This window comes from Neodiprion lecontei, chromosome 5, assembly GCF_021901455.1.
Source record: "Neodiprion lecontei isolate iyNeoLeco1 chromosome 5, iyNeoLeco1.1, whole genome shotgun sequence".
Lineage (NCBI taxonomy): Eukaryota > Metazoa > Arthropoda > Insecta > Hymenoptera > Diprionidae > Neodiprion > Neodiprion lecontei.
This window is the reverse complement of record NC_060264.1, coordinates 20381996-20396532: the sequence shown is the minus strand read 5'-3', so window position 1 is coordinate 20396532 and position 14537 is coordinate 20381996. Positions and strand designations below refer to the sequence as shown.

The following is a 14537-nucleotide window of genomic DNA, read 5'->3' as shown; positions in this document are numbered from 1 at the left end:
CAAAAAGTAAGGTAACTCAAACGAAAATCAGTTGATCGTCAACTTTTTAAGGGGGTATTATTTTGGGATATTAGCTGAAAAACTCGGTGAAATCCGGAAATTTATCACTCAACAACCAATCGTGAAATACCATTGGAATTTGTAACATTCAAAAATATCTGGATCAAGCTTGACACACACGGTGTTGTTTTTCTCTTTTGTCAGAATCAATTTGAGGAAGCATTGTTATTGTAAATAACGTCGCGGTATTTGCTCTGCGACATGTTGCACCGTTCTCGCGATATTTCGGAAATCAAGTTGAATTATAAGACGAAAATATTATAAAATATACAGAGTTATTAATGAATTACACCAAAGTCTCATCACTTTCTCGATGTCCGTACATTGTTTAGTTCAATCACGTTATTGCAAAACACGTAAAAAAATCATTTTTCGTTCGATGAAATCAAGTGGGGTAAAAATTGTACTCCAAGACACACGATCGAAACTTTTTTTTTTGCAGAAAATTGAATTCGTGCTAAAAGATAAATTCCTCTCATACTTATCGTATGCTTAAAAAATCTCTGTTTGTCAAAGGATTGTTCGTCCAAATTAAATACCTACTGTTTATTTCCATGAAATGCCAAAAATATTGAAAGCGTCAGAAATTTATGAATAAACAAAACGATTTAATACAATAAATTAAATCGTAACTAGAAGAAATAACTCAAAGCATAATTTATTTAATGTTCACAGTCTTCGCAGCCATCAAAATTTTCACCAGAAACCTTCGTTGGTCGTTCGAATAATTTTTGGAGACAATGTTTCGTGGACCGATTTTCATCCGAAATGAAGAGATCGAAATTTGATAATACGGATTATCAAATTCGAGATTGGATGAAAGTTTGCCGGCCGGTTTAATTTCCAGAAGCTACTCGATGGTGTTTTTTATTAGGCTTAGTTCAAACCTGCGAATTCATTTGCTACACGTGATGGAAATACCTCAGTACGAATCCAGAGAATAAGTCTCGGTGAAAATTCACGCGGCGAAACAATTTGTCTCCTATTGATATGTATGTACAGGGAAAACCCATTTCTCGAGTGGATATCGGCTGTATCTGAAACTCGATGCACGTGTTTATCGCGACAGCTGATCGAAACTTGTTCGAAACAGAAGACACGGAAAGTTTCGAACTGCGGATTGAATAATTGCACGGCCCTCAAGGCAATGTGCCAACTTTTCTGCAAACACTGGAGCGGGGAGAAAATCGGGTTGCGCGATCCGATAGAGAAATTAGTCAGATAATGGAAAAAGCAGAATGTAGTTTAAAGATGCAAAACAGAAGTTGGTTCTTGTGAAATTTATTCACTGAATCATGGCAATTCCATTTCGATATAAATAGAAATAGGCAAAATGTGCCAATTCAATTCATACGAAAGGGACAAATTGGGGTTACGAGAAGCGAAACTTGAATTGATTGAATGAAAGTTTGTTGAAAGAATATCTTCGTAGTGAAAATATGAATACTTGAAAAACTGCAGTGATTTCAATTTGTAATGAATTACGCATAGAAATCGATAATTACTTTGAAAAATTCAGACTTTTACCATCGTATCATAATTTTTAATAAAACATTTCTAGCATCGGTATAGAAATGACGCAACGATGTTCTTAGCTAAGGGATTGAATTCGCTAAAGATGAGTTCTCTGGAATTGGGATTCTTCTCGTATAGTTCAAGATTTTTCTAATGTGTATAAGTTTTACTGTTTCAAAGGTTGGAGTTTTTTAGTTCCGGTTACCGCTCAGTCCTTAACTATTTTCATTTTTTACCACAATCGAAAAATATAGTTCTAGGTACAAAATGAAAACTAGTTTTCCAGCTGTTACCGGAAAGTCTAGTATCCGTTACTATTCTTTCTCATTACGATCACTGTTGCTATATTTTCTTGTACAACTGTTGCGGAAATTTAATGCTTGTGCAAGACCAAATTAACGTTAAAGCCTTATTTGACTAAAAAAGTAGAGTAAACCTCAGAAACTGATTTTGCGTTGAAATTACCGAAAAAAGGATCGACGATAGCGCAAAATGGTTACGTTTACCTCGTTTTTCGAAATTCTACCAATATTCAAACAGTTTTTTAACGATACCTGTTCTACTGAATTTTTCTAGTCACTATAACAAATGAAACTTTTCTCAGTGCTGGACTCCTCCCTTTTATGTTAAGTGAATCTTCACTAGTCACGGTCCGAATTTGTACGAGATGTTTAAACAAATACATGTCCTAAAGACGTTGACAAAAAGTTGATGTTTCTTTTGATCGACCTACATTTCCAAGATTTCTTTCCACGTACAAACTTTAAGATCCAGATGATTTTTACCAATCTCTGGCAGTGCTGAGAGTTCTCCGTTAATCCGACTGTAGATACGATTTTCGATGTTCCAGGTTACTGGCCGTTCGGAATTGCCTGGTGCAACGTTTACGTAACGTGTGACGTCCTCGCCTGTTCGGCCAGCATAATGCACATGTGCTTCATATCGCTGGGCCGCTACCTTGGAATCAGGAATCCGCTAAAAACGAGGCATATATCCACAAAACGTCTCGTCGGATTCAAAATTGCCGCCGTTTGGCTCCTCGCCATGTTGGTTTCCAGCTCGATCACCGTTTTAGGTACGAAAACCTCTCTTCATTTATCCATTCTTCGGTATATTCTAGTTAGTTCCATAGATACAAGTTGGCTAACTTTATAGGTACGCAACAGGGTGATCCTTACTTAGGGTGTTGATGATTTTTTTTTTCAGACCACTTCCCAAATCAACTGTAAATAATTCAAAAACAATTTCATAATTCTCTCAGATTTTTATATCAATTCTAAGCCGTGCCTGTAAATGGATGGATATCACCGTTTAAAATACACCTGTTTCAGATACATTCTCAGGATAAAATTTATTGTAAGAGTGACGATGTTCGAATCAATCTGTAATTGCGAAGATTTAATGATTATTAGTACTACTGTCTGAGAAAAAATTCACATCATCATGTCACACGAAATCACCACAACCGAATGCATCGGTCGAAATTATTGAATGAAATTCGATACTCAAACTCACAGTCGCATCATTTGGGCGAATTTTCTACGAACGATTATGGCGATCAGCCTTCCGTACCTCCGGAATGTCTGCTAATAAGTTTTCCAGAAGTTACTGTAGCGCAGGAAGTTCATAGTTGTCAACTATTACGCCTCAAGTCCTTTCCTTGAATTTCTGGGACGGCAAGATGATGAGGATAGTTGAGTCAGAGAAATTTCGAGCCAAAGTTTCAACTTTCAATTGACAATAATTATTAATGCAACCTCAATATCCAGTCAAGGTATTGTCTCCCACTGCCAAAGGCTGATAATACGTTTCATAGAGTGTCAATTTACTTTAACCCTCCGTTGCCACACGGGGTCGATTTGACCCAGTCGTTTTTTAAAAAACATTTTTGAGAAAATTATCCGTTCAATGTGGATCAAAAAATTACACAACACGCTTTTAACATTCTAGATTAAGTACGAAAATTCGACTGACAGGGAATCAAATGGCAACAAATTTATAAAAAATTATGACAGGGATCAACGCGCCAAAAGGACACTTTTTCACTGAAAAAATGATAACTTCGTCAATTCTTGCTATTTTCAACTGAAATTTGGGGGCGTTACTCTTAGGATTTGATACTTTCGGAGGGGAAAATAATAGCGTGGCATTCAGGCCGAAAGTTGATCGATGGGTCAATTTGACATACGATAACTACGAAGGGTTAGTTAATTGGAGTTGTTCGATGCTTACGATTAGCTTCACTCTTCAACACCATCCACGCTTCGGTTGAAAATGTTTTTCAATCGTTCTTCACGTGCAGATATTTTGAAAACCGAAATTCTCTCAGAATTTCTTAGAAAACCGAAACCAAGACTTGTGTTTCCGTCTGCGGCCAAAGCAGCTTTTTTTCTTGCAAAAAACAAGTTTCTATCACTTCGATAGTCTTGTTTGTTGACAAAAACTGTTGCGTGATGTTTTGAATGGTTTTTAGAATCATCGCACGGTCCGATGAATTTTAGAAACAAGCAGAAAAATAGACTGACTTGTTAGTAGTTTCTCGATACAATGAACTGAGCCAGATGTCATTTGAATCGAGATATTTCCTTAGATTAAAATCTTGCTTGCTGTTCAATTATAGCGTCGATTTGAAGAAGAGGATTTTTATAAAAACGATATTCAAATATCCAGCTGTTTAGAAGCTTGCGTAATTGGAAATATGCGGTGAGTTTGAAAAAAGCAGAAATTTGACGAGTTTACTGTATCCTCAAAATAAAAGATGTTCATGAAACAAAAAAATGCAATTAATAAATAATCTCAGAGATGGAAAGAAAGCATGAAAATGGCTGAGTCTCAATTGCAGGACTAACAAAGAACGTACCCAAAATATACATCAGTACATGAAAAAACATTGGACACGTTCTTTTCTCTCACGTCCCAATTTGACCGTTTAATGGTAGAAACCACCCTTAAAGTTTTCCCCAAAAAACAAGGGATGCCAACCCTTAGGGATGGGAACAAATATTATCGTCTGTTGATAATGAATAGATTTAAAAAAAAAATGTACATCACTATCAAGAAATTACAAACAAATCCATCTTTCGAAAATTTAAGGGGGGCTTTTCATCCCTTAACCCTTTCAGTCACAAATTTTTCAATTCAATATTTTCGCCTGAATTTTGTTACTCGGTGATTTCTGGGGTCGCTGATCACGAATCTGAAGTTAGAATTCGATCATTTCTAAATCCAATATGGCAGATACAATATGGTGGATGAAAAATCGAAATAACTATCAAAATTCGATGATTTTAGCCGAAACTTGTTACTCGGCTAAACGCAAAATCAGTTTGTTCGGTTTACTCTACTTTTTTAGTTAAACAAGGCTTTAGCGTCAATTTATCGTTGCACAAGTATTAAATTTACGTAACATTTGCAAGAAAATATAGCAACAGCGATCGTAATGAGAAAGAATAGCAACGGATACTAGAGTTTCCGGTAACAGCTAGAAAACTAATTTTCATTTTGTACCTAGAACTAATTTTTCGATTGTGTTAAAAAATGAAAATAGTTAAGGACCGAGCGGTAACCGGAAATAAAAATTTCTCTCGGTGTGGGACACCGAGTATCTCACTACGACTGAAAGGTTTTCAAGGGCCGAGTTGGCACTTGAAAAAAGTACGCGTCTCGCGATCTTTAATGTTTAATTTACGGAGACTTTCTTTGCGAGTAGGCTGAATTTTTCTTTCGCGTTTGTTCGCAGGGTTGATCAACCCCCGGAACATAATGCCGGAGCCCGGTCTCTGCGTGATAAACAACCGAGCGTTCTTCGTTTTCGGTTCCCTGATCGCCTTCTACATTCCCATGATCGTCATGGTCACGACTTACGCGCTGACGGTACAGCTGCTCCGGAAGAAGGCGCGATTTGTCGCCGAGCACCCGGAGGGCGATCAGCTTCGACGCCTTGGCGGTCGGTTCGCAGCGACAAAAACACCGACGACACCTTCCAGGTCTTCGACTCTCTCCACTCGTCATCTGTGGAGGACATCCGGCAGCAGCGGAAGCAGTGACAGGTAGGTTTCGAGTATGCCTGCATGATTCGTCGGTCATGTAACGATGTATATATAATATTTGAATAGACGATAGTAAGAACCGAAGTTGGGCCGGATCAGCGGATCGGCAAATCAGTAGGCCTACGACTTTGGAAGGAGAGAGTTGGGTATGGAGGTGTCGATAAATAATAAAGTGTGTGAAATTAACCCGAATCCTGATCAGGTAACAAATTAAATAAATAACGATGAAGTGAAATAATGAAGAAAGTCACACCATTCTAAAATTATAAACACGACACATCGAACACTCTCCGTTCAAATTCTTCGAATAGTTGTTCCGCTCGATTTTATCTATATACCCTTTTACCGTCCGCTTTTATGTTATTGTTACTATTTTGTTTTATTCTTACTCGACTATTGTTTCCTATATCTTTTAACTTGTGCACCTGTGCCGTCCACTTATATTTTTTTAAACTATCAAACCAAGTTTGTTGGGTTGCGACGTGCAGGGACTATAAATTTGGAATTATGTACTATTAAATTATAATTGACTTGTTAAACCAAAATGAACCAAATAAATGCATAATCTTCTCTTTAAAAAAAAAAGAGCATAAGAAAATTCATCACAGTCAATCGTACACTTCGATTAATTGGTTTTTTAGGCAACCGTTGAATATTGCACAAATTTGTTGCGTATTAATCTATTTTTCATATCCTTTTTTTTCTAAATTTTATTTCTATCAATATTCTTATAGGCACAATCATTTCAGATTTGCCACGGCGTAGAAGTATATTTCCCTTAAAATGAAAACGCGTTCTATAAAACAAATATTCATCTTTTAGCATTGTTCATCAATGAAGAATTAGAAAAAAAAAAACGGAAATAACTGTTGGGCGTATCATTAGTTTCGGGAAAATGTGATCGATCGATTTTTTATTAAATTTTGGTGGATAATCGAATATTTGATGAAAATTTTATAAGAAAAATTCGAACCTTTCACACCGTGTCTGTCATAAAACGATTGGTATTTGAAAATTGTAGGACTGATCTTTGTCTGCATCTTGAATAAAAGACTCATTGACCGATTTGGATAAGATTTTAGCAAAACGTCAAACGCTTCACAGCTAAGTTATACAATTTTAGTTTTACAAAATTCTGACGGTTCCAGTATAAAAATGGCGGGTTTTTGAACTCTTGAGGATGATTTTTCCGTGTACATTGAATTACGAAAACACGTTTTCACTTCAACAAATTTGCGGTGGAATTTATTCTAAGTTTGCTATCACTTCAAGTTCGTATTAATTTTTGAAAACTTTTTATTCGCACACGTCGATGCCGATCAATCTGAGTCTTAGACACAAAATCGTAATGTTTCTAACGAAGAAGTGATAGCAAGAAGCTTTTTGAAGCGTTGTAACATTCGGTCAGAGCTCCGATCACGTTGAATCCTGCAAAAAATTTGGAGGAAAGAAAAATTGAAATCTCTTTTTTCTATCCGGTTAGTTGTTTTATTCCCTTTTCATTCCGTGTTTCTTTCCCTTCAACATTTGGCAGCCGATCCGTCGCCATCGAGGAAATGATATTCTTTTATCCTAACGACGCGGTACATTAAAGTATACGTCAGAATATACGAATTGCAAAGCATCGAGGAACGTACGGAATAGAGAAACGCAAAATCACGCTCTGAGAAAAGTTTCTCTCGACGTCTGTTGAGTAACGAGCTTTCGTACCAAGGTGGGAGCTTATTCGTCGTCCCAAGAGCTTACACTGATAAAAACTGGATTTATCAAAGTTGCTAGAATATTCTACTGGAATTGGTATTGCTCCAATAACGGTATGAAATTTTCTAAAATCACAAGAAAATGTCTCACAATTAACTTTTCCTAGCGATACTATAATTGTCGATACTGATTTTTATGCTTATTGCAAGATCGTGTGCTCAATTTAAGCATTTTGCATATCAAAAGAGCCTCATCGTCAGTTTATCGTTGCATCAGCTTAGTACGAGTGATCGTAATCAAAAAGAGTAGTAAGATTTGCTAGATTGTCTGGTTACAAATGCAAAGCTCACTTTTATTTTGTATCCGAAATTACATATTTCTTGGGTGTGGTAATTAAAGGGTGAAAATAGTTATAAAAACCGTTTAGTGACCATAAATAGAAATTTCTCATGGTGTGCCCGAACTTCTCCACATGCTAATAAAGCTCCGTAATGGGATGACTCTGACAAAGTGGGCGTATAGACGGATCTATTAATGTCAATCATACCTCAAGCTTCTTGAACTTCGAGAGCCAATTATGCTCAGTAATGGCTTGACGCATATTATATAGGTATATATATATATATTAATACTCGAACCTGGTGAATCGATGCGCAGATGTCTGAAATTGAGGAGGCATCCGGAGTACAGTTCGTTTAAAACCTTGTCCAATTGGAAGAATGAAGAAATAAATACACGGCAACTAGTGTAACTCATTGTGTAATTTATCATCAAAGTTGGAATTCGGTCAAAGCAACGTTTCCGCAATAACGAGAAAGGAGTGGAAAAAGTTGCCCTAAAAAAAGTTCATTTTTTGTGATACAAAAGCCGTACGTACTGTTTATCCAATTCCAAAAAATCACAGCTAATCTTGCTTGTGATCAAATTGTCTAGAAATTGTGAGAGGTTGAATTTTTATTCAGCTCTTCATTTGATCGAGAAAACATCAACCTGTAGTAATTTGACACAGGCTGCATGTAAAAAATGAATGCTTCACATATTTCAAAATGTGTGTTGGTCTTACTTAAAATATGTGTGAGATGATTCGTACCGCAGAATTCATTCAAAAAATAAATGAGCTATTACCTATCGAAATTCGACTAACCATACGAATTTACCATCGTCAAAAGTTGTTTGATAATTCGAGCTATATCAGATTAGTCACTGAATTTGTTGAACGAGAATTCACGCTTACAAATTTTTTTTATTCACCGAGGATATGCACTTCAAATTTATCGTCAGCGGTGAATTTTGAACTTTAATGTTTAGATTCTTCCATATCGAAGTATTTTAAATTGGACTATGAACCTAATATATATTATGGGTGAATCGTAATGAGTCTCATGATCCTCGCTTATACGGGGCTGAACAACTCTAAAAAATGCAAGCTCATCAAAAAAATGTTTCAAAGTACCAATCTGCAAGTAGTGTGAGTTTTCATTTGAAAAACACAAGTTGACCTTCAAATAACATTGAAAATAAAGGTCAATGCTAAAGTCAAGGTCATAGGCGGGTCAGCCTTTCGATACCCGACAACTTTTATTCGAAACATTTTTTGATTGGCTTGTCATTTTATGAGTTATACAGCTGTACAAGTCAAAATGGGACACCCTGTATACACAGTTACTGATTTAGGATAATTTAAGCAGTGAGTTTCCTGATATTTCAGAATCTAGATCCGTCACAGCTGCCAATATCGTAGAGAAAAGCAATACCGACTAGAAAACTCAGGAAAATATATACCTATCTATCTATTTTATAGAAAAAAACTATACCAAAGGATACGAAAAAAGGAGATGAGAATAATAAAATAAGCAAGCGATTTCGGTATATATTTATTACATCGCAAGTTGTACCAATTTGTGAACCGACGTATCGCGACGTTTAAAAATAATTGTTAGGTAGATAAATTTTTATTATTTCAGTTGACTCTTTTCGACATTCGGTCTTTAAGGATAAAAAATTAGAGGGTGTGAGAATTAGTTGAAGATGTTTCATCGTTTTTTCAACCGTTCACACGAAACGATGAATAAAAACTTGAAATGATGTCGCAAAGTAGGAATTCAACTGTAATCTAAATTCGATTACGAGATGTAACGTCTCTTTGATTTGTCAGCAGGGCGAAGGTTTTTACCCGTGAAATAATGTTGGCCTGACAAAATTCGCGTCTCCCGATTTGTCAAAGTCAACTTTGGTTAAGAAGAACGTTTGAAATTTGGAAGGCTTGAGCCAGCCACGGTCCCTCAGGTAATCAATGATTCAAAGGTTTTAGCAAGTTTTTTTTTTTGCAATTTTACGGAGGGGGAAGAATTCCGACCATTTTATTAACTCCTCCGGGAGCTTCAGACAGAGTTTTGGTTGCGGCTAATCGGCTGGCCGAAAAGTCTCCGAGTTTGAAACTCGGATGTCGTGGGATCTTCGCGGCGCCGTTTTTCTTGATGACAAATTTTCCCCGGATTATTCTGACCCAAAAAATAACGTCCATCGGATATCCGGCTCTTCGGCCTTTAACACGTGTAAAATATCGCCTGAAATCCTCAAGCGCACGTTTCAACTCCTTGCATCATGTGAAGCGGATAAATTGGCGCAAGATGGTTGCTAATTATTGAAAATGACACGGTGATTGGTTCTTCAAAATCAATACCGTCCAGTCATTTCATCAGAGGTGGCCTTACATTTAGTATTTGTGAAATTGTTATATTTTTAGGCTATGACAATGTATGGAAATATCCAAAAATTAAAAGTACCGGATTTACACAAAAACCTGGATATCATTTCGAATCGTTTCAAAATTGTTGAATATTTAATAGGTCCGTTCGCTTTCACTCGTAAGTTGGTTCGTTTATCGAAAAGACTATTTTTTTCAGTCACTCGAACCGATATTTCTTTTCTTCTCATCAGTCGATTCATTATTACTATTTGTTGGTCGTAATCGATATCTGTGTCTTCTGAATGAAATGAATCATCGTAGAGTGAAATTAAGGGAGTTTTGTTAGATTCTAAACCATTTTAAAGCGATTTGAATTAAAGCGTTGATATTCATAACTTGTTTGTAAATGCAGTACTTGACAATTTTGCATTTGTAAATATATGTCCGTAGGTTACACATGTAATAAACTGATAATTATGCAGTATAATAAAATGGATGCAATGTATTGATTTTCAGCCGACAAACTCCTTGAAGGATTCTTAAACTGAGTATTCATCAAACTCAGACGTACATTTGTAAGCTATGATAATTTTGGTGAAACACCATTGAAAAAAAAAAAAGTACCGAAGTTATGAATGACAACTGAAATACAGATTTTGCATTTCTAATAGCTTCAAAAGTGTACAAATGTAGCAGATTTGTTAAATTTCATTCCACGGTAGAATATTTTGTTTAGCAAATTATTCTTTACAAGTTCACAAGTGGGACAGATTCTTTTTTCGAATAACCAATCCAATATAATTGCGTTTCGTTGATGGAAATCATCATCAGTGCCATTTTAAAATACTGAGTATGCAGCGATATCAACATCATAAATTAAAAGTGTACTAATGGAATTGTAGCAAATATAGTCGTCTGAATGAAATGGATAATTGCAATGCGAAACAGAACAAAGACAGGAAATTTTCATTAATTTCGAAGCGTTTTGGAACGAAAAATTGATGTCTAAGCTGTCGCTTACAATTTCAGTATAGCTCGTTCTATAATTCTTAGGCAAATTCCCGAATAGATCAATTTAAGGAGTACTCGACACGTAACCGACTTAAGGAAGAGGTATTGATTCTTGAGCCATCAACATCCCTAAGAATATTCTCCTCTTTCCCATGTTCGAGCTTTGCAAATGGCTTAAGAATGGCGAGCTGCAGAGGTAAACTAAGTTATTTTTTTAAGTGCTTGTAATTCGGTTAACGACTTTGAGAGGATGATAATCCCTGTTGTGCCGGAGGTAATTACAGCACTGAGGTAGCTGTTTAGCGAGATAATCCGGTGATTTTCTTAAAGAGGAAAAGTTCCTCGCGGACCGATTGAATAGATGTTAGAGGAACCCAATTATCCCGGAACGAAGACTGTGAGTGGATGTTCGACGAGGACGAGCATTCTGCTCCCAGTCTGTTATGCCTAATGGAATTGCCCGTCGAAGAAGTCCTGACGACTTTTTTTCTTGTGACAGAAACTTGAGCATGAGGGGCAGCACCTCGCAGCCTCAGCTCAACTTCTCGATGAACAGTCCTGGTACCCCAGATCACGTCGTTCCGTCCTCTAGAGGCGGGCGAAAGGTCGACCAGGGCACTCAGACGCCGGAAAACATCGCCAGGGAAACTAGGAACTTCAAGCTTCGCACCCTGAAATTGCAACTAAACGTCACACCGACTACACTCAATCTCAGGTGAGCCGATTCTTATCTTCTTGCTATGCTTCTTGGAATGCTGAAGAAATTTCTCGGTGTCCTCAGGTCAATGTTTGCGATAAAAAACCAAACATGTGTTTACGTTTCGGCCCTAGTGGGGGGGGGTGATTAATTAAGCAGCCAAAGAGCGATCTTGTTGTAGAATATCGGGACAGACAAGAAGAAAAAGAAAAGAGAACTTACATTGAATTATATAGAAAACGGCAAAATGGCTAAAATTTGAGTCAAATCGTTAGACAGTAGAAAAAACCAAGGAGTCGTCGAGTCGTCATCTGTGATAAAGTAAAACTATTAAGTGCTATGGTTCAGATAAAAGTGAAGAAAAACTTACCAAAAAAGAAGAGAAAGAAATTATAGATTAATATTTTATCCGGCTCTTTCGGGACCATGATAACAAGTGAACCGCGATTGCAAATGAGAAAAACTGGTACCAGTGATAGGCGGTAGGTGGTCACAGTAAGGAAAATGGCAAGCGAATGAGACCATAGAAAGAATACTAGGATGACGACACAATAAGATGACGAATCACAAAGTAAAGCTAGACAATCAGTAACTAGGAAGAAGCAAGGACTAGAGACGTCACGGCGCTGGCATCTACCCTTTGAAGTTAGACACCTCCACCGCGAAAAGAAGAGACTAACTACTTATTCGTAATCAAACTGTAATAAACATTATTAAGATTGTCGCTATCAGATCTTAGATTGTTGGAGTTGCAATCTCCGATAATGCTACACATTTCTAAAATCAATCGTTTTCTATAATCATTCCCGCTTCTTGGGATATTCGTTCTTCTTCAGTGCTGATTTTTCATCTTATTCTAGTTTTTTTGCGGATCAGTCTTGATCTTTTTTTCACTGATCACGGTAATTCTCACTCGTTTCATAATTTTTTTTTTTTTTATTATCTTCAACTTTCAATTCGTCATCCTCTCCTGGTGCATTAATTCAATGCTCCATCTTCATCGTCTATTTTTTTATAGTTGATCGGTCCTGACATTCACTTGGTAGTTCTCATTCATTTAATTGGTCTTTGGCGTTGTCTTCACCTTATACATCATCATCGCCTTCTAGTTCATTTATCCAATGCTTCTTCTTCATCCTTATTCCTCTTTTCTAGATAATCAGTCTTGATATTTACCTAGTAATTCTCATGGATTTCACGATTCTTCGCCGTCATCTTCAATTTTTGCTTCATTATCTTCTGATTCATCATTTCGATGTTTCTTGTTCGTCTTATTCTTTTGCTATTGCTGCTCAGTGTTGATTTTAATATGGCAATTCTCATCTGTTTTATCAATCTTCTTGGTCATCCTCAAGTTTTACTATACCATCTTTTACTGGTTCACTAATTCAACGCTTCTACTCAGTATTGATTTTCATTTCTCCTTTCATAGTCTTCTCCTTTGTGAACTTTAAGTCTTATGGCATCGTCGTCTTCTGGATCCTCAATTTCCTCGGTCATAACGCCGCGATTTTTTAATTTCTTTACCTCTAACTTGATCCTCGCCTCCGTTAGTAGCGTGTATTTTCTTCTACGTTATCAACTTCTTCTTCTCCATCTTTATCATCTCCCAGCAGTTTTAATACACTCCAATTGTTCACGTCGGCATTCAGTTGCATGTTTAACTTCATGGTTCCTAGTTTCTTCTTTTCCTCATTACCATTGGTAATTTTGGAGTGTCTGTTTCCTCTTCTCTCCACTCGAATCTCCATCTTAAAGCAGCTACTCCGACTCTATAGTCTCCGAAAAATATAAAGTCGTGATACGAGTCATGTACGAAGGTATACTAGATTTGAAATTTGTGTTTATCTCGTCGTATTTACTGTAAATGTAATAAAATTAAAATTATTCATTGCCGGGCGTTCAACCTACGTTGTACTTTACCAAACCTAAAATTTCGTGGATTCGCACACCACCAAATTTCGTATCAACTAGACGTAGAAAATAATATTAAGAATATTTTTAAGACGTATTACGTCAAACCAGATCAGATCACATCCAATAATGTTACACAGAGTCTTAAAAGTTTCCAGATGTGATGTGCCACTTATGAAATATGAAAATTGTATATATACTGTAAAAAAAGGTGTTAGATTTGACGCCATTTTAACACCGCGCGTAGTCACAAAAAGTACACTCTCTTTATGGTGTCAATAAGCAGAGTCGAAGCTTGGTGTTGATTCGGTGTTAATAGCAAACACCGGTTCACATCAAGCTTTTGAGAGGCAGTGAACTCTTTGGGACTACGCGCAGTTTTAAAATGGTCTGCTATTAACATTGGCACTGAACTGAGTTTCTGTGATCAGAACAGGAATACCTCTCAGGTGTCAAATTAACACTTGGTTGTATATCTACTGTCACAAGTTAATTTGACTATGTGTATGCATGACTATTTTTTTTTTTTTTTACGCCCGCCATAACCATAATGGTATAATGATGAAGGAATATGAAACGAAATAACATCGTTAGATATGATTTGGTCCGGTTAGGAGTTATAATACTGAATCATTTTCCAAAATAGCAGCAGCATGATAATCTTGACGATTATAAGGTAAGTCACGCAAGGTGGCGAAGCGCTTCAAAGGGGTTGCTCGTGAATTAGTCGGGTATTCTGCATCAGCTCGCACAGTGCGTGAGAACCGAGAGCTCGGGTATCTCCAGGTGGCTTACACCTTAATCCGAGAGTGGAGATGATGATCCGGAGTTAAATTTACGAGAATAATTAAGTCAAGTTTAACCAAGCATTAGACGTAGAGTGTGAAGTACAACTGGGGAT

General features: G+C 36.8%; 1 protein-coding gene across 2 annotated transcripts in view; it reads left to right on the top strand.

The window, feature by feature from the left end:
- LOC107226398 (alpha-1D adrenergic receptor) overlaps window positions 1-14537 on the top strand; it is a 145467-nt gene that overhangs the window by 123778 nt on the left and 7152 nt on the right. For both annotated transcript variants that reach the window (XM_046742110.1, XM_046742109.1), the window contains exons 4-6: window positions 2426-2650; window positions 5315-5624; window positions 11525-11740. In XM_046742110.1, coding sequence (XP_046598066.1) covers window positions 2426-2650; window positions 5315-5624; window positions 11525-11740 — 751 coding nt within the window. The remainder of the gene's footprint in view (window positions 1-2425; window positions 2651-5314; window positions 5625-11524; window positions 11741-14537) is intronic.